The 21,451-nt window shown below is 39.0% G+C and overlaps 1 protein-coding gene across 2 annotated transcripts in view; it reads right to left on the bottom strand.

Annotated features, from left to right (window-relative positions):
• Positions 1 to 21,451, bottom strand: part of SLC49A4 (solute carrier family 49 member 4) — a 67,926-nt gene that overhangs the window by 24,718 nt on the left and 21,757 nt on the right. For both annotated transcript variants that reach the window (XR_014222838.1, XM_082235614.1), the window contains exons 3-7: positions 18,732 to 18,994; positions 14,604 to 14,733; positions 7,597 to 7,705; positions 6,974 to 7,041; positions 1,828 to 1,955 (exon numbers count right to left, since the gene is read on the bottom strand). Coding sequence is in view for 1 of the 2 variants with exons in the window: in XM_082235614.1 (XP_082091740.1) it covers positions 1,828 to 1,955; positions 6,974 to 7,041; positions 7,597 to 7,705; positions 14,604 to 14,733; positions 18,732 to 18,994 (698 nt within the window). In the remaining variant the exon portion in view is untranslated. The remainder of the gene's footprint in view (positions 1 to 1,827; positions 1,956 to 6,973; positions 7,042 to 7,596; positions 7,706 to 14,603; positions 14,734 to 18,731; positions 18,995 to 21,451) is intronic.

Here is a 21,451-nt window from a genome sequence, read left to right as displayed (position 1 = left end):
CCAAGGTTTATTAAGATAGTTTCAAGCCTCTCAGATCTGATTTCAGCATATGTGCAACTTCTAAAACACATTCAGGTAGTGGCACCTCTCAGTTTAAATTAAAATCTTCTAAGCCTTCTCTTTTAGAAGAAAAAGCTTCCAAACAGGAGAACAGAAGCTGATGTTTTAAATGGATGAATGGATTTGCACAAAGCTTCAGGCAGAGGATACCAAGTCATAAACTCCCAGTTACCCATTTTAAGGATTATCAGCTCTTAAGTCCAATAAAGCAACTTCATGTTTCAGTAAATTGAATGGGAGCAAATGTGAGCTCCAGTGGGATAGGGACTGAGAATCAGTGAAGGAAAACAAGCAAACAGAAATGAGCAGCGACTAAGCCACAAAAGCGGAAGACTAGTTTAAAAACAATGATGAGGAAGAAAAAGAGAGCACAACAGAAAATACAACATGGCACAGCTTCTTTCACTAACACCTCCTCCCCAAGTACAACAACCTTACCAACTGTACGAATATGAACAAACGGAGAGCCTGACTGGATCAGATGAAAGGAATGCCCAGTTCAGTATCCTGTTTTCCCACCTGAACAATCAGGTGTCTTTAGGAAGCCCACAAGGATGTCCTGAGCCTGGGAGAACTCTCCTGCTGCTATTCCACAACAAATGATATTCAGAAGCATGCCGTCTCTGATCTTGCATGTAGTATACAGCCATCACAGTTAGTAGCCGCTGACAGCCTTATACTCCAAGCATTTGTCTAATATCATTAGACGATATGTATTTGTGGTGTGAAGCTTAGTTACTATACAGATATACTGAATTTCTATCCGGGATTTCAGTTCAAGTATCTCTGCAAGATATAGATACAAGAAGGTATGAGAACCCACCCAACACCTGCAAAAAAAAGTGGGGTGAAGAGATGGGTAGGGTAGGGTAGGGGGAGCCTAGGATATCAAAACAAAGAAATTTCAGAAATGCTTGCCCAGTGTAGTTCAAAACTAAATAACCACATATACTTTTTGTCTTTCTTAACATTACTATGGACAACCTGTACTTCGTACATAATACCCATTGTAATATACAAAGAGGGTGTAACAAAACAAGTAAAGGGGAAATGGCAAGTTAATTAGTTGGACGTATTACAAGCTTATTATTTCCCTATATACTTGTGTTCCCAGATAAGTAACCACAAAACACACTATTATCCACTGGAATTCCAAGCAGGTCAGGCTAAAGGGTTAGAATTAATCACTTGTTTTAACCAATGTTTACAGCCAGCTATCAGGAGTCTTGAAAACCTTGTCAAAGACACGTCAGTTTAATGAACTTCAAAATTCCCCTTGTTGGCTTTATATCACTAAATAAAATTACAGTTTCTTATTGCCTTTTCTTTTACTTTAACTTGTTTATGGCGACACAGGGAGTTCTTCCAGCTTAATGTATGGGTTGTATCTGAATACGTCACACTCAGAGTAGACTCACTGAAATCAATGGACATAATGACTTCAGTCAAGGGACGTGAAGATTTCAAGAGTCCAGTCTTGCATATGTGAATTGGTCTTACACTGTCAATTCTGACAGCTGTCTCCTCTGCTTCATTATACATTACAAAGTGGCTTGAGTTACATTGTAGCACTGGGGGTTCAGAAGTGACCAAAAAAATAAAATAACAATCCCACAATGTATGCCAATCTCCCCTGCCCAGCAGCACCACAGAATTAAAACAGTTTATTGAAAATTAATCTGCAATATAACTTATTTTTCCAACATCTCACATATCTAAGAACCGCTACCAAAACCATTTATTTGACAAGGCTGGGCATTAGCATACCTGTAGTTAAAGGAAGATGACTGACAGTTGTTAAACACGTCAAAGTGAACCAGATGGATGACAAAGTTGCTCCTGACAATAACAGAAGCAGTATAAGTTTCAGCATTCCTCGGATAAAATCGGCAAACCTGAAAGGAAGACAAATCACAATTAACAAACCCTTCACAAATTCTGTAAACTTTAGCCAAATTGCTACAATAATTTGAAATACAGTGGTACCTCGGGTTATGTACTTAATTCGTTCCGGAGGTCCGTACTTAACCTGAAACTGTTCTTAACCTGAAGCACCGCTTTAGCTAATGGGGCCTCCTGCTGCCGCCGCGCCGCCGGAGCCCGATTTCTGTTCTTATCCTGAAGCAAAGTTCTTAACCTGAAGCACCATTTCGGGCTTAGTGGAGTGTGTAACCTGAAGCGTATGTAACTTGAAGTGTATGTAACCCGAGGTACCACTGTATAGTGATTTCTAATATGATATATTGAAGTTTAAGGAAGGTAAAACACCAAAAGAAGCAAATACTTCTTATGAATAAGTGGCAGCAGTATGTTTCTAAGATAAGTACCTTGTTCAAAATTGATCTGTAAAAGAGGTTTTGTCTTTATACTTGCCCCTAACAGAAGAGTTTTACAATCTGAAACACACTGGATCATAATAGACAGCTACATTATGAAACTGAAGACAAAACATTATCATAAACCTGTCTCAACTTTATGTTCTTTTAATACCGGAAACCAATACATGTAAGATTTGAAACTTACTATTTTCCACATATTATCACTAAAGAAATCAGTGGGTTAGATCCAAAGGGTTTCCATGAACCAAAGGATCATTCATATACTGAGAAGAATCTTCCCATTCCTGTGTGTCAAAATACCTTGCACTCTACTTATTAATATTTTCACACAGGCCTAGATTGGCACTAGGAACTACTTTGCTGGTCAAACCAATCCCCCATTCTGTTGTTAACAGTGGCCAGTCACACACCTCTAAATCAGACACAAAGAAAAAATAATTCCAATATTTTTCTCCTCTGCACATAGCACTCAGCGATATAGTGACTATACAGATGTTCTTGTTAACAGCTACTGCTGCCAACTCCTAGTCCAGTCTCCACCGACAATGGGCTTCCCATCACTGCTGCTCATTCTCCCATCCATTGTTTTGTTGGTATAATTGTGACAAAGCACCTGGCTCCATGTTAAATACAGAGGAGCGATAAAGACAGAAAAGCAGGAGACAAATGCTTCCTGCCACAAAGATATGTCCCCTCCCACCAAAAAGTCTACTGCTCCCCAGATCTGCTTGGCCCAGATTTTATTATCCAAAAAATTCGCATTATGTGCCTCCTATAGTTACGAGTAATAATTTGCTGCTGTCAACTCTGCTGCTCATTGCTACTGAAATTACACCATGCTACAAAGTTGCTGCATTTTGACTTTGCTGCTGTTTAAAAGATGAAGAAAATCCTGAGCTGTGAAGGACAAAATCTGAAAAATATCTTTTATCATTAGTGAATGCAACAAAAAAAATGTCAGGGGGGGGGGAAAGAGGTTGATTTGTGTTGCTCTGCAGATTTAAAAAAAACAAAACATGAGATCGTCACTGTTTGAAGTTGATTTTTCTCCCCTCCCCACCACCAGTCTAGTCTATCACTGCTAAGGAAAGGGTGTGATACCCGCCAGCTGCCTAAAATATTGAAGGCTCTCCAATCATAAACATGCCATATAAATTATCTCAATGCTCCTGGTCTGGGGCTTGGAGTGGCAAGATCAAGGGCATAAATCTCATGTGAAGAAAGACACGGTACACTACGGGTAACAAAATAATGAAATATGAGAACTTATTTTCCAACTGTGCCTTCCTTTGACAGGCATGATTCTGTTAACACCCGCAAAAACATTTCTACAGCATGCAGAGATAGTTTGGCATCCAAATGACAGCTTGTGCATCATCGAAAATGGGAAGGACACTTTAATATAGTTTCTTTTACATATTCCATTTAGCAGGTAAATAATGTTCATAAGCAGAGTGAAATTATATTGAGATTTAAGTGTGATGAAAGGAGGAACTGAGAGACTAGGAGGAAGCAAAGCTACACTATAGTTCCTAAATGGAAATGCTTGATGTAAGAAAATTAGCAGCTGGTAGAACACAAAGCACCCCCACACTGAGCTATTACAATAGGTACCAGGCTGCCTGCCTGGTAAGTCACAGGACTGACTTTGAAATACATGAGCCTGTCACACTTGACAAGAATCATTAGCTAATTTTCCTAATTACAACTTTCAGCAAATTATAGTCAGCACAGACATTGATTCAACTGTACATAGATAACTGCTGAGTAGGCCTAAAAGGGGGCAGTCATCCATCAAAAGTGGCAAACCGCCACTCCTTGTGTGCCCAAAACCCTATGTTTGAAACTATAAAGCTACTTAATCAGAAAGAGATATCTGGCAACAGTCAGTTAGCTTTTACTGAAAAAGTATAAATGATTAGGCTGAAGGAGGCAGCACTGGGGTCCACAGAATATTTACATTGCTATGGAATTTGCAACCAATTTCGTAGCAGCTACAGAAGACATTAAAAGGATATTATGAGGCTGAAACCAGGCTACATATTTAACAAATCAATCTATCACAAAAGGTCAGGATTTACATGAAGTCAGCATATCTGCACTAGTCATCTTAAGACTAGAAAATGGTTTGCCAATTTAAGAGCACCTTCATCTTTAGGAGCCAGGTGAAAATGTTCCTCTTCAACCAGGCCTTTGGCTGATTAATACTCCACAGCCTTTAAGCTACTTATTATTATTAGAATGCTGCCTTTTTATGTTGTGAACCCCCCTGAGATCCTTTGATGACAGGCGGTATATAAATCCAATAAATATATAGCTCAGATGAAGCAATAAACTGAAGTTTGTGATTGCTATGCCCAGCCCCAATCCAGAAAACAGAATTCACAGGGGGGAAACTGGACCTCCAGCTGTCTGAAGACTAGGAGAAAAAGATGAGATTTCCTTCCGTCAGTACCGAAGATCCTTAGAATTGAAAGGGAGCCTCTACAGAATCCTGTTGAGGGGCCCTTAGGATCAGAGTGTCATAAGCCCCTAGTAGAGTCTGAGGGAGAGGCTGAGATATCCCTCCTCACCTTGAGTACAGGTGCCTAAATATCCAAGTCCAGGCAACTAGGTAGGTGCCTGAAAGCCCATAGTCACAGAACAACTCAAGAGTAAACCCCTTTTTATTCCTTGAAATAAAGGGCTCTTAGAATGCCCTCAAACACCAGCCTGGGATTAGGCTCAGCCTGGTAGGCCAGACTTTATCAGCCCCTTCTTTGAGCTTCACTTTTGCTGAAGAAAAACACAGTTCTTCAAGCTCCCCAACGCCAGACTCCTTGACTTCTTTTGCCTACACTGGATCTCCTCTGTTCCTGACACTGGATTAAGTTTTCAAATTAGGCTGAATACTTGTGAATCACCCTGGTTGTCTCTGCATGTCTTCTTTGGCAATCTCATGTGTGAGGCCTTGGCCTCCTTGGATTCTAGGGCTTGGGCCCACCCACAGTCCACACCTGTTGAGGCAGGACAGTTACAAACCAGTATGGGAAGCTTCAAATTTGTTTTGAGTGAAGGAGGGAGAATACAAGAACCTGAGGCTCACCACAATGCATTCTGGTCACAAACCCCCAAGGATTTTTCTAATGTTCAAATATGGCCAATCTAATCTTGGCAACAGGTTTCACTCTCTAATTAAATCTGTTCACCTTCATTTCTATATTAAGTTTCCAGAAACATGTAAAAATAAGCAATGGCTGTAGAATAGGAGGAGATACTAAAAAAGATTCCAGAGGTGAGAGAGCAGAACTCGTGACAGCCATGGGATTTAAGACACAGAACAGCAACCCAAAATGTGCCAACATCCATTCAATAGCAGTAATCTCCTATATCATGTTAAAAACTATTTCCAAGCTTCTATAGACGCTTTTAAATACTTGGAAGCTCCTTCTTCTGCTCATAAATTATATTGTGCTCTTAAACTGAGCTTGGAAGGCCATCCTCTTCTAGTCATAAGATGATGCTAGTGCATATCTGCTGACTCAGACCTATTATGTAAAATCTTGACCTTTTGTAGTAGATTAATTTTTAAAACATAAAACTTGCTTTCAGTCTCAGAATACTCTTTTAATGTCTTTTGTAACTGCTACGAAATCATTTTTGAACTCCACAGCAATAGAAGTATTTTTGTGGAGCCCAATTCCACAAGGGCTGGGAGGACAAAGCCTTATACAGGGTGCAGGACCTGATAATATGGGGGAGCCCCATCTCAAAAGAACTTGTGGATTTGAAGCACCAGTGGCATCAAGAGACTCAATTCTTAACCCTTATAAGAAGACTCTATAGGCAAAGGGGATAATAGAATCAGAGGATTGTAGACCTGGAACAGACCACAAGGGTCAACTAGTCCACCCCCAGCAATGCAGGAATCTTTTGCACAGTGTAGGGCTCAAAACCATGACCCTGAGATTAAGAGTCTCTACCAACTGAGCTAGATGCTCTACCAATTTCCCACCCATAGTAAGGATAACAAAATGTGATACCAAACCAGCATCAAACCACAGTGTAATATTTGGGTTTGTTATCTCTGAGCACTTAATAAATCAGAGAACTTGTAAATTAACTGCACCTCGTAAGCCCTACTTTTCTTCTCTAAAACAAAAAACCTCAACATGACATCAGAGCTATCAAATTTCTCTAACTATTCTGTTGAGGAATCCATCACATCTGTAATGGAGGAGCTGAAAGCAAACAGGTAGGAAAACTCCACTGATGGTTCCTTGATTATTTTGCCTAAGTGGTTCTTTCCACCTTTGGATGGAGTGGATAGGGAGCACTTGTCAAACACAATAATATGAACTGCTCAGTTTGATGACTGAGCAAATGGAATTTCCAGCAGTCACTGCCTAAAAAGATCATGAAACACACAAATTGCTATGCTAGAAGGTGAACCTATTTCCCCCCCACAGAAAATCATTTCTTCTTTTACAATTGTCATAGATGACAGGAAATGATCTTCAGGTGTATTGTTTCAGTATAACTAAAAGACAATTGCAATGAAGAAAAATAAAATGAAGTAAGACTGTGATACTTACCTTGCCAGTGCTATGCCAACAATACAACCTCCTACAATAGACCAAAATCCAATCCAACCTGCATCCATCTAGAAAAGATTTAAGAGTGAACAACACTGTGTTATTTCAAGCACAGTAACGGAGATAGTATTTACTATAAGCAAATACCCACTAGAATAGAAGTTCTATGTCACCTTTGACAGACCTTTTCTCCATTAATTTGTCTAATCCCCTTTTCAAACTCATCTAAGACAATGACAGTCGCCATTTCTTGTGGCAGCAAATAGCATAAATTAATTTTGTGATGTTTGATTAAATATCTGCTTTTGTCTAACTCAAATCTATTGCCAATCAGTTTCACTTGATAACATTTCCCTCCTAGATTTCTACAGAATTTAGTTTAAAAATAAATAAATGTTAATACACACATTTCAAAAGACACCAGTGTTATCCTTTTTCCTTAGCCTCTGTTATCTGCAAATGTTTTCAGCATCTATTTCAACTCCAACCCATTGACACTTTTATTACAAAAGCAGGACATAGTCTCCAGTGCATACTGCTTGGTTAGTTCAGTTACCAGTAACAAAACCAGTATTTTGCCTATGATGCATAAGCGAAGCTAAACAATATACACATATACATACTTGGCTTATGTCCTTTGGGGTTAATATCAAGTCTAGAACACCAGACCATCCCGAGAAAACACCCAATGGTATAGCATAGGCTAGAGCAATCATCAGAAACCGTGGGTTGCTGAAAGGAAAATAATAATTAGGAACAGTTTTGCCAATGTAAGATTATCAAGTTGTTCTGTTTTAACTTTGTTGACTTCACTGTGCATGTCACCCAGAGAAAACTTTTATTAGGAAACTCAGAAATGGAATTAAATCAATAACTAAATCTAAATAGCACCATATATAAACGCTAAAGGCTTATCAAAGGTTAAGTACCTCTGCAGTCACATAACTACTGCAAGAAGTCACAGCTTGTGGATGGAATTCTGTCATGTTCAGATGTTGTTACCACATATTTTAGAGGGAAATTTGTAGCAGGACAAATATTGAGGGACACTAAAGAGCTGAAAGGAATTGCTTTGTCTTGTCTTATAAGCCTGATTCATTGGGGGGGGGGTACAAACTGAAACAGTATGGTGGAAAAACTACAAGGGCACCTCATCCCCACAAAATAATCTTCAATGTAACCCAGGTGTTCCACTTCAGTGTCTCATGGAGACAGAGTTTGTTTGGCTTCTCTCTCCCTCAAAAAAAAAAAAAAAAGGAACTGTGTGTGATTGGACTGTTCACAGAGGTGCTTATTAGGCTGAGGGAAAGAACAAAGGTCACTTGCTCAGTGGTGCCCCCAGCTAAATGTATGAGGCAGGGCCAAATGTGTAGGTTGGCATTTTTTATTCACCCAGTGCTACTAGGGCCCTGCATTTACTTTAATGTGTTTTCACTTTGTAGAACACTAATACAGTGGTACCTCGGATTACATATGCTTCAGGTTACAGACTCCGCTAACCCAGAAATATTACCTCGGGTTAAGAACTTTGCTTCAGGATGAGAACAGAAATCATGCTCCAGCGGCGCAGCAGCAGCGGGAGGCCCCATTAGCTAAAGTGGTGCTTCAGGTTAAGAACAGTTTCAAGTTAAGAACAGACCTCCGGAATGAATTCAGTACTTAACCTGAGGTACCACTGTATATGAATTGCATTAAGCTGATTTGCCAGGAGGCTAAGCAAGTAGATAGCACAATGTTGTGACAGGAATTTAGGCAAGATCTCTTTTTAGTCTCCTCCAAGTATATGACTGAACAATCAAAGAAGCAGCTGCTAATAAGGTGCTTTCCTACTGTACTTCACACTGCTGTTGCTAAGCTCTTCTTTCTGGCACCACATTTTAAAAGCATTAATTATGTTCCAGCGTGATCTGTAGGACATGCTTCTGCTTCAGACTTTCCTTGCCTTCAACATTGTTATTATTTTTATTAAACTGCCTTGAGTGCTAACGTTTGTTAGACAACAAGAATCAGTTCATTAAGTGCCGAAAGCAAAATATTTTAGTAACAAATAATATTTTTCAACTTTATTTGTTGCTGTTACTATTCAGACACACCTCAGTTCCTCGATTACACATGAAAAACAAACAGAAACTCAGAAACTGGCTTCTGCCTGCAGCCCCATTTGCATTTCCACCCTATTAGACTCCTATCAATAGCAGGGAACATGGCTATAGAGCTGGTAGATTGTGGTGTTGGGAGCGATCTCTGATCCATAGCAACACGGAGCCCTAAATTATGGATATTATTTTTGCAGCATGAGCTACGGGATATCTAGCTTAAAATCAAAATATAACTGAGGACCAATCCTAAATCATGCTGAAGGTTGTCTGCAGTTACATTTTCTCCCCTCACTGATTCGATTGCTGCTTAATTCTACAGAATTAGCTCCAACTTGGGTGGAATGGTAGGAGCTGAAGTGCTATTCTTAAAAACAGCCAATGAGGTAAAATGTAATATACATGTAAGCACTTGAAACATCTGCTTAATTGCACTCTTCTCTTTTTCTTTAGCTATTTGTTTACCAAATAGTAAACAGAGGAAGTGATTTTTTGCCAAGTACACTCCATTCATCCATCAAAGAACAACATCTGTGTGTTTACTACACATGTGACAAACTTGGCTCGAAGACACACAGTTGTTGAGTTGGGTACCTGGCCAAACAGCAAACTACCTGGTAGAGTGCGCTATACAGAAAACTCTTCAACCTTTTTCAAATATGTCATGCCTGTGCCCTACTGAAACCATGAGAGGAAGAAAGAAGTACAGCTTCACTTACATCAGATGATAACTAATGTGATATGCTGAAATGGCAAACAAGATCCTGTACAAATGTGCCTCTCCAAATTTCTATTTTTGCCTAGCAACATAGTGATTTACAGCACAAGTGTCAACGGCACAAGGAGAAAAATCTCAAAAAATGGCAGTATTCAAATAAATCTATAGAAATTATTCACTTGAAAGCCTTTGGAAGGGGGAAGGGAAGAAGAAAGGAATTTGGAAACAGTAACTACCATTTCCATTAAGACAGAGAGACAACTCCAAGAAGCTGTGCTAAGGGATTCAGCGTTTTCCCCCTCTTAAAAACAATTCACCTTCACTGCACACTAAAGGTGAAGCTGTGAAAGCTGTATCATCATCACCTTGTCAAGTAAGCAAGAGCTGACAGAAAAGCCCCAAAGAAACAACTTTATTGTAAATGAAGGAAACAACAAGCTGTTGTCTGTTTAGAAAGAAGTATATGCTTCTCAACTGTTTCCATTTGAGAACGGCAGGGAATCATACAGCGTTACCACCCATGATTTACTAAAGGTATGGCCAGTAAATCAGTATTATGTTCTGTATTAAGAATTTGTCTTTTCCCTGTTAAGTACAGTAGCATGGGTCAGCAGGTCAGATGGGGACTGTTGCTCTTGCAGTAGGGCTCCGTTTTGTGGAAGTTGACTTGTTCGTATGGGAAGCGTCGTTTTGTACACGTGCTTTATTTGAGCAGAACAGAACTGCTTCCCATATCAACAAGTCAGCTTCCACAAAAACAGAGGCCTACTGCAAGAGCAACAGTTAATTTTTCAAAAATCCTTAAACAAAAGTAACTACCCAAGCAAAATTTCACAGAAATGACATGATCAGCTGTTGCAAACCCCAGATTTTATCATCACCATCATCACCTATATGCTAATTTCCTTCTAAAGAACTGTTTCAATGCAATTTACACATAATGCAACTACGGCAACGAGATTGATTTACACATAATGCAGCTATGGCATTCTCTTTACTGCTTTCAAATTTCTTCTCACATGTAGCAATGAGATGGAAACACCTTTTGATTCCGCACCATGCTCCAAGCCATTTATTCTGACATAAAAGGCATTATAAATATAGTCTTCACCAAATGCTCATGTTTGTTTTCTTAATAATAAGGGAATGGAAGACTTATCATGTTCTCATGCCTTGCCATTCTCTGCTTAACCTTTTCAAAATTACTAACATGTCCGTTGAGATGGCAGAATTATTTAAACTATTAGGATTCCTTCTTTCTTCCCACACCTCATATACTAAACCGCACCTGCTGTAATTTATAGCACCAATATTTTGCAGTGCAATCGATCTCTGCTGCATTTAGTTAGGTTTAAAACTATTTTAGGTACAGAAAAGGTAAAAGATCCATTCTAGGCATAGGAGAAATGGTTCACAGAGCTGGAAAAAAATTGGTCATTTGTATAACCAGTAAATGATGTTGGCAATGATCCTGACACTATTCAGAATATAATTTATAATTGATTTGTTTAAAATGCACACGAACATAAACACATGGTACCAACCTACTGAAAGCTATAGCCAGTCATCTTTCTCTCAAGTGATTAAAATAAAGGTAATATTTAGAAGTAATATTTGAAGAAATTTAACAACTAACTCCTTCTTCTCCCCGTACCCACTAATCTGCCCCGAAGGGTTGGAAGAATCCCCAGAGCTGATCTGGAGTATATGCAAGGGGAGCAGAGGGAGGGAAAGTTTCACTCATGGAATGCTCACAGAACCATTCCATGTCCATAGTTACTTAGCTGGATGCAATCCTGCACAAAGAAATAAATACTAAGGCTTAGTAGTCATATACATCTAGCTTCCTGCTTCTTAAGCAAGAAATAATTCACTCTGCTACAACCAATTATAAAATAAGCTACTTACTCTAGACAAAAATGATTAAACACCTTCCATTAATAGCTATGATAAACAGCCTCATCCATTCTGGGTGAACAGCATCAAGTGCAATGCCTGCAGCTCCACCTGCGCAGCATCACAAGTCTTGCTTCAGCAAAGTGTTTATAGACACTACAATGGTGGGTCAATGCAAGCACAGCAGAAGAATCAGAGGCGATGCTAGTGGTGGGGGGACACAATGGAGTGGGGACCACCTACGGTACATAACAAGAACCCAATACGATCCTTGAACCAGTTATTGTGAAGGCAAGATTCCACTCAGAAAACAAGAAAACCAAAACACATACCATTTATTTAATATCCTTCTCTGAGAGGAAATTTGACTCCCTATAAAGTTTCTCCTTCTGCTGCTTGTCTTTACTGTTTTATTACATAGTTTTAGTAGTACTTACTGAATTAATATTTTATGTAAGTTAGGGCTAGGGAACCATATACCAGATATGATTGCCCAACCAGGACTGTCAATGACCAGAGATGATGGAAGCTAGTCCAAGAACATCTGGTGGGCCCACAGGTTCCCCAGCCTTGATGTAAACTACTCTGTGACGTTTATCTGAAAAGCAGCAAATAAATACGGTAGGCAAACAAGCATGAGCTGACACAGCTAATGAAACTGTACACTGATCACACAACACGGACATCAATGTTGATGCACACTTCAACACAAATATTACAAACGGAAAAGAAAGGACACTGAATAGGATGCACAGAGGACGAATCACCAACACCAATACCCCAGTTTGCACTGAAGCAAGGGTAGAACAGCAGCAGCGTATTGCTGGCATCCAAAAATTAAAAAAAAAATCACACTGCATATTCCTAAATGAGCTTACACAACACGACCTGTAAAGACAGCTCAACGCAAATTACTTACTGGCCAGTAACTACAATAGTTCAAGAGAAAAACTTCTACACTATTCATTCGTTGTCTAGATTCTAAATAACAATGCCGTGATTAAACCTGACCAGTATACGCTCTGATAGCACATGAAGAATTCTGAAGGCAACAGCTTTCAAGATTATTACATTTGAACAGCATACACAATTTGCATACTGTGCACTATCTGTATTTATTTATTTCATTTATATATGGAGCTCAAGGTGGTGTAGATGCTTCTCCTCCCCATTTTACCCTCACAATTCTCCCAAAACCATTTAAAACATCCGTCCAGTGACAGGTTAGTTACACACAGGCACACCTACTCAAGAGACAAAAAATTAAGAAGAAGCATTTGGAAGGTCAGGAAAATATAGTGTACAAGGTAAATGAACGAGTAAGTTCCAAGGGCTTCTTAAAAGGGAAACAGCCAACAAAGAATTAGTCTGCTCTTACATTATTAATCGTGACCAGCATTTCAAATTAAAGCCTCATAGACAGAAATATATTCAGTATGTAAGTATAGGAGTGTATTCTTTATTCTTTTAACTTTAAAAAGCTGGTAAATTTGAATTTCTGTAGTTCTCCATTCAACTTTACAGGGATCTCAGATTCAGCGTTTAGAATATTATGAACAAGCATCCATTTTATTAACATAGCTCCCAGATGGAGCCCTGTCAATAGGCATTTTATATTCCACCTGCAGATCCAGCTGTTATTCAGGTTTTTATTTGACAGTAACATTTTTACAACACAGCCCGCAGGCAGACAAGGAGGCTGGCTCTCAGGTGACAGCAGCAAAAATGGTGCCAAGTGTCCTAAATGGAAATTGATACTTTATATATATATAAAACAGTATCTTGCATACTCCTCTGTTTCTACTGACTGGCTAATTCCATTTTGGGACCCCCAAAAAATATAAGCCACAATTAACAGAGGAATTAGGGTCTCTTCTCCTCTGTCCTTGCAGTACTCAAGTTCTCTGGGAAGAAGAATAAATCATTTGAGAGATTATCTTCTCTTGAGTTTCCAAGGCGTGTCAGGAAATGATGAGAATATAAATGAGGAATCATATATTAGTGTATAGCAAGGGCGTATGGCATAATTTTGTGAGCATGCAGAAAAAGCATAGAACACAGGTTTGTCTGCAAAAGAAGGTTCCCCGAGAAGCTCTGTTTTTGCCTTAAGAGTAAGCTTTTAGAGATTATTTCCAAATGTATATTTGAAAGTTTAGGTTAAGTATAGAATAAACAGGAATTATTAAGTCTTATGGGGGAATCACTCTGTTCATTGGTGCGCCACCCAAAGTAGAAAGGATCAAAACCCCCCCCCATGTTTTTATCTCTCCACTCAGTCTCTGTTTCCTCTTGTCAATCTTCTTATATAAGTAGGGCAGAAGGGTCATCAATACTAAGTAACAGATACATTTTGCTACCCACTCAGTTCGCACTCAAAAAAGAACACTTGACTCCTCATGGTTTGCTCAGCAGACCACCTTCAAGTTAACTTCTCTAGAAGTAAAGAACTATAAAAATGATCCCTGAATGTATTTCCCTACAGTTTTAGAAAAACTTTTAAAAACAAAAAATGCTGCATAGTTCATTTTCCTTGCACAATTTAGGCTTGATTGGTAAGGTGCAAGTCCAACACTAGTAAGGAGACTTCATTTTGCTTAGATGAAGATACACAAAATCTTCACTAAAAATAGAGAACTGATTCAGTTTCTCAGTCAACATGAACAAACTAATCTGTTTCACTGGCTTTTAAAATGCCTTTCTGTTATAATGTCATTTTGTTGTACCATAGTAATCATTGAGACTGCATAATTTCAAAACTGTGGAAGAGTGCACCCTGGAAAAGCGGTATGTATTGTAGCTTACAATACAACACATTACAATACATATTGTAGCTTACAATATTATTTTAAAACCCACAAACATTATAAAAAGGGCAGGAGTGCCATGACCTCCTGTACCAAGCTGGCCAAAGTATACATACCTTAATAGCCTACAAAAACTTCTTCTGTAGCTGAGCCTCTGGCTAGCTGCAGCTACACTGGGTGGAAATGGAGGACGTGATGGGAAGTAGGCAAGGGCTGCAGAGAATATCAAGGCCACAAAGCCAAATTCTAAGGGAATACAAAGGGAAAAAACAAACCATTATGGTAGATGCTGCTGCTGCTGCTGCTGCTGCTATCATCATCATCATCATCATCATCCTATTATTATCCTATTATCATTTCATATGAAACACCTCAAAGCACTTGACAATATCAGCAATGCAAATACATGTGAAAACCAAAGCAATTCAAATTTGGTTCAGATACACTGGAATAACAGATCTCAACTCAAATCGCTTTTGGAAAATCTTTAGCCACAGGTGCAAAAAAACAAACAAGAAGAGGCAATAGGGAATCCACCTTACTGATGTGCAACAGGAATGGAATATGAATATTCACAGAATATACGATTTGATCCACACATTGCTTAAAAAGTGAACCCTGGTGCACAGAAACAGCAGAGAATATGACGTACATGTACGTGTGTGTGTGTGTCTGTGTGAGAGAGAGAGAGAGAGAGAGAGAGAGAGAGAGAGAGAACACACACACATACATATACATACACACACACACACACACATATATACACATACATACATACATACATACATACACACATCTGAATATCTAACTAAATACAAGGAATGAACAAACACATACAGCACTCTTTGCTCACAGGGTCCACTCTCTCTGTTGTTCCAGCCAGTCCCAGTATTATAAGACCAGGCACCTGAGACATGTTTTAAAGGACAAAGTCTTGATCTTTCCCTTGGCTAAGAGATGTAGAATGCCTCAACTTTAAAGGACAGGCAACTAGGACACCATCAACCCCCACACCACACCACCACCACCTAATGTCATTCCTTCACTGAGTAATTGCTATTTCACCCCAGGCCATGTAGACAAGTGACAAATTGCAATCTCCGAGTTAAATATATAAACTGCAGCTTTACTGGGACAATGTAGGGGAAGAGCTTTTAGCAATCTAAACTCCTACATAAATTCTCAGTAGAATTTTAGGAATAGAAGATTAATTGCAGAAGCACTGTGTAGTACTAGAAAGCAACAAGGGGCAGGGGAAGTGACTGAAATGGAAAGTGCAGGAAAACCATTTCAGGTGAAAAGAGCAACAGGAAGGAAGCATCCTGTCCAAAATGCTATGTGAGCATCTGAAGGAACAACCAGAGTTGTTCATAGCAGCCTAATATGCTATTTGGAGTCCATCCATGGCTTTAAATTTAAGCTTCAAGTAGGGCTCCAATACTAGCACAGAAGTAATTAAATCTAAGAATAGAGTCTGAAAGCATGTGTCAGCAGAAGGGACAAACCATGTAGGGATGAAGCAGAGGAGGTCAGAACATATGAAAAACGAAGGCAATAGTCATTTATTCACTAAAGTGAATAATTCACTAAAGTGAATAAATACAGAAGACCAGCCTGATAGACCAGACAGAAGTGGCACCTAGTCGGTATCCTGTATCTGACAAATTAAAGATGCTTCAAAAGGAAGCATATGCAACAGAAAACCATGGAAGCACCTCCCAGTTCCTGGTGTTCACTTTTAGCATCCCATGTTCAGGAGCAACCTCATCAAGAGAACTATGGTACAAATCGTATAGCTTTTCCAACGTAGAGTTTTATACAAAGTCACATCAATGAAGAAACAATGATTCAACTCAAATGTTTTCAGTAAAACCAGCAAGCAGGTCTACACAAATTCATTCAGCTTTATTCAGCTGTACCTGCCTAGTGGCAGCCAAATTAATTTCAAGCAGCCATTTACAAGAACATACAACATTTGGCCCAACTGCCTTTCCTGCCCAATTCTAATATATAAGGTTGTCCCAATGCCCTATAAATATTGGCTTCTTTACACTAAAGAATCAATAACCATAATGCGAAAAGCTAGAAGAAAAAGCGTTCTATGATAAGGCAACACGTTCTGAAAAAGTCTGTATCATCACTCACCAACCCCCCCCCCCAAATTCATTCCCCTTTTTTTGAGAAAAAAATGAGTATGATGCAAAGAGTTTGACAGGTCTGCTAAGTGAAGGGTAAATATTTCCAGAGTGTTGGGGGACCCTACAGAGCAGATTTTGGAGATGTGCAGGGAAGGAGAGGAAACAGAACTCCGCTTCATAAGCATAACTACTGTGCTGGATACAGCAGCAGCATTATTATTATTATTATTATTATTATTATTATTATTATTATTCACTCTCTCTAGTGGCAAATATGGCCTGGGTCTGTAGTCATTGTTTATCTACTGTACTCTGAATTTTATGTTGTATTTTAAATTTCTGTTTATGTTATAATATCCTGCCCTGATAGCATGTTCTGATAGAGGGTGGATTAGGAATTTTAAAAATACAATCAATCAATCAAGTGAGACTACATTGGCGGGCACCAGTTGCTATTTCAGAAGTTTTCATATTGATTTTAATGTATATGTTTTATTCACCATGCTGCTGTTTTGTTGTTTTATACCAGCTGAGTTACACTTAATATATTGTTGGTTTATTTTGTTTGTCTGATGCTTATATTTTGTTCCCTATCTTTTGGGAGCTTGGTTCAGAAAAGGACTGATAAATATTTAAATAAAATACAATATACCGGTATGGAAAGTATTCACAACAGCTGAAAGTTTACACTGGCCGGCCGGCCTGCAAAATTAGTTTGTCATTTTTAGCTATACTACATTGGTGCTGTGGGCAGTTAGTGTCCTGGCCCTCACTGCCAAATGCTTTAATGATCCAATCAGATCAATATGTAAGGTAAACAACAAATTAAAAGGTCCAGTAGGTACACAAGAAGTGAGAATGCATTTTAAGCAGTTCCCAGCTATGGAAACCAATGGAAGTCAAAGTTTTCCTCTTGAAAAACCAACTACTTTTATATTCCTTGGTTACTTGTAACTTTCCAGCTAACAACTAATACAAACACATGCCTAACAGATACATTTTAATGTTTCTGCATTAACACAACACTCCAGCCATTTCCTCTCCAGTCAACATGAATGAATGACGGAATGAATGAATATTTATTATTACAGCTAAACAGCCAGCATACCTCCAGTCAGCATCTGCTTGTTAATATAAACTTGTTACGGGTGGGGGGAGGGAGCTATAATCTGCGGACTACTTTTCCTTTGTGTTCCTTTTCAATCCCAGCCTAGACTTGCTACCACCCTTGCATCACATTCATAAATAAGGGAAATGTCTTCTTAGTGGCTGCCCTGGAGGTCTGGGACTGCCTGCCTTTAGAAATACATCAGAGGTAAAGCATTTTCTGCCTAGTGGAGCCAAAATGGAACAAATTGTGCTCAATTATTGACCCCTGGAAGATAGCTGTGAACACTGACACCAAAACAAATTAAGTTTGAATTGGCCATTCACATTTGTTAATTAAAGATTTTATTTTGCATTTCTTCTTAAATCAAAGATCAAAGCAATTCTTCTTTTCTAGAGAATACCTTATGATTAGGATCCTAAAATTCTGCTAAACGCTGCTCACAATATAATCCCTGAAAAAGTTGCATGACCAATGTATTCGGAGGCAGCATTTTGAATTTCATGAAAATCAGTTTAAGGCATTTGTGTTTGGGCTAAAATAAATGATGGGGCCTAACACAACTATTTACTGTGATAAAGCAGTTTCCTACCATTTTTAAGTAGACAAAAATCTACATAAAAATAAAAATATTTTGAAGGTAACTTTAAAATGATTTACAGGGGAAAGCAATTCAATCTGGACTTTACTGACTTATGAAAAACGGTTATTGAAAAAAGCAGAACTAAACCATCTCATGAAATGTTTGCTGGAGGAACTGTCTGGCTTGGGAAGTCTGAAAGAGGTATTACCTCTGGAATGACTGACGATATTCAAGGCAACAGTAAGATCAACAGCTACACACCCCACAACCAGTGCTTGGCTCTTACAATTAAGGGCAAATCATTCTAGAGCTCACAGTCATGGAGATTTATTTTCAGATGAGTCACTAGAGGGCACCAGCAAACTCCTAATGGATACACATTATGAAATTAAGTGTGAAATTACTTCTGCGATACCTGCGTACAACACAGCCTCAATGCGGTCTTTGATATGCTCCGGGCTGCTTCCAGGTGCAACTGTGGATGTGCCATTCGGTCCTGGAACCACAAAGGGTCCTACTAAAAAAGCGCATGCTCCACCAAGGTAACCAATCAATGATGCAACAGCTGTGGCGGTGGCACGCTCATCTGGTGAAAACCATGTAGTGGAGAGGAATGGAGCAGCACTAGTGACAGTAGGGCCTGCCAATCCATTCAACAGCTGTCCTCCGTGGATCAGCCTAGGGAGAAAGCACAACACAAGACATTTACTGGCCAGGCACAAAGCTACCACCGTCAGTTTCTCCCTCCATACCACACTTGGAGACAATTGTGAGATACTGTCGCTGCTGCTGAGCATTTCCAAGACATGGAATGAAAGCAGAAGCTGCCTCTTCCTTTGCCCCAAATCCTCTCCACATGCCAGATGAGTCAGGTGAAGGAGTGGGGTCAATGTCAACTATGACTAATTAGTTACTAATATTGGTAAAAATCTAAGAGATTAAATTTGTTTACCTAACAGATTATGGTACCAATATTTTAAAGTTAATTAGGTTAGATTAGTTGATTTGGTGCAGTCTCTTTAATACATAAGTAATTTCTCAGCAGGCTAAAAACATTCTGTAATACAAACTGAGAAGAGTTAGATTTTCCTATACTCCTTTTTCTAAAATGCAACTTGAAATGCAATGGCATTTGTCAATCTTAACTAATGACATTCAGTGGGGAAACTACTATATGCTGGTAAGAAGCTGTTGTATTATTTGGGTTCTCTCAAATAAACCCAGCAGCCTTCACACAAAGAAGTCAAAATACTTTTTATGAAGAGGCAGCTGTCCTTGGGGTATGGAAAGTCTAGGCAACTTTGTTATTTCTGCATATGTCATTCGTACTCCAATAATTGCAGGAGGAGGAGGAGGGGAAGACACATGCCAACTTTTTGGTAAAAATACTGAACTGTCAAAAAAAAGATTGCATAGCTGCTATTAAATCTCTCCCAGCATTGAATCCGTTTAGAATTTAGAGAACAGAAAATCTGACAAAACATTAAGGTTTTATGATGTAGTGTTTAAGTACAAGGCACTATCAGGCATGTGTGTTCTTTACGTTTGATGAACATGTCAATTCCTTTTTATTTATTATTTGGGGGGGACATTAAGGTAATCAAGGATTTCACAACAAAACTTTAAAAAAGATATCAAAGGAGAAAGGGTGGGAATCTATCATTATGCTGTGACATACATACTGAAGGCTAAGAGTTCTGTCGTAAACTAAGATTAATAACTTTGCCCAATTATACAATCTAAGGCCTTTAATATACAATTCCAGAGGCCATACAATCTCTCTAGCCTTGTTGTCACTGAAATAACATGCCAATGCAGTGTTAGGCAGCCATATGCTCCTTCTTGGCAATACGCAAAACTAAATTCCCAAACACTTAGCAAATAATCAAACAATGGCCATACTTTTGCAGGGACAGACATACTGGTCTGCTTCCAATGTAGTCAATTATCTCCTCTCTAATGTAAATTCCCCAAGAAGATTAACAACACACAGTTGAATTCATTATCTGCTCTATATTGAGGTGGATTGAAAGACATCCCATCATACAAATGTATGCATTTCAGTAATCATTTATAGAAACAAAACATAAATTAGCAAAATCACTTCGGACTGAAATCTGGAATTGCTCTGCTATTTTGTACTAGGGAAATCTGTTACGAAGAAACCACCTCAAATACTGCCGCACACATTGGGACAGTGAAAACAGAACTCAGATTGCGTTGTATGTGCAAACTGGAATCACAGCATGATGGATGCATAAAGCTGTATTATCCAGTTTATGCAAGCTGCAAACATAATTTTCACTGACACTGTGTATAAACAAAAGAGGGAAAGGGTTACATATGGGGAAAACAGCAGATTGTAAAGTTCCAAAGCCTTCCATCAAAACATTATAATCGACAAAGACAATGAGAATGACATGCCGAAGAGCCTCAATTGTCACTGTTTTCACAATGTTAAATAATAAGGTACGTGGCTGCTTAACATAGTAACAAATAGAAAAGGCAGACGCTTTGAGAAGATGACAGTTGTGCAGCAAGTCACTCTCTCTCTCTCTGATTAGAAAGGGGGTGGGAGGAAGTAAGTAAGAGGGAAGTGATAAAAGAAAGTTGCTGCTTCTACCAAGTGGACTGTTATCAGAAACCCAAAACAGAACTTGCTGCCCCCCCCCCACTCCTGCCGGCCATGCATCTTCTCAGCCATGCTATGGTCAACATATTGCTCCCTCTAAAAGCAGTAGGTCTCCCTCTCTCCCTCCCAAATATGTGTTACTGTCTAAAGTGGAACACCAAATGTTCTCCCTGCTTAAATCCTCTCTCATCTACTCTTGTGGCTACAGCATGAAATAGACATGGTATCTAAATGCAGGACTTTCAGACTTAATTCTACTCAACACATACATTAGTTCATTTCACTGGACCAAACTAGTTGCCCCTTTTAACAGCCTTTACTGATTTTGTGATTGATTAAATGATTCCAAGGCATTTAATGACTTGTACAACCCTGGCTTTAAAATGCAATGACCCTGTTGTCCTCACAACTAGAGTGGCCCAAGGATGCTAAGAGTGGAAACTGTGACACCATTACCTGTACTGAAATATCTTCATTAGTTTCTCAGTTAGTTTCTGAACTCA

Source organism: Podarcis vaucheri, assembly GCF_965113315.1.
Source record: "Podarcis vaucheri genome assembly, chromosome: 1".
Taxonomy (NCBI): Eukaryota; Metazoa; Chordata; class Lepidosauria; order Squamata; family Lacertidae; genus Podarcis; species Podarcis vaucheri.
The sequence above is the reverse complement of the archived record's forward strand: the minus strand, read 5'-3'. Positions and strand labels throughout refer to the sequence as shown.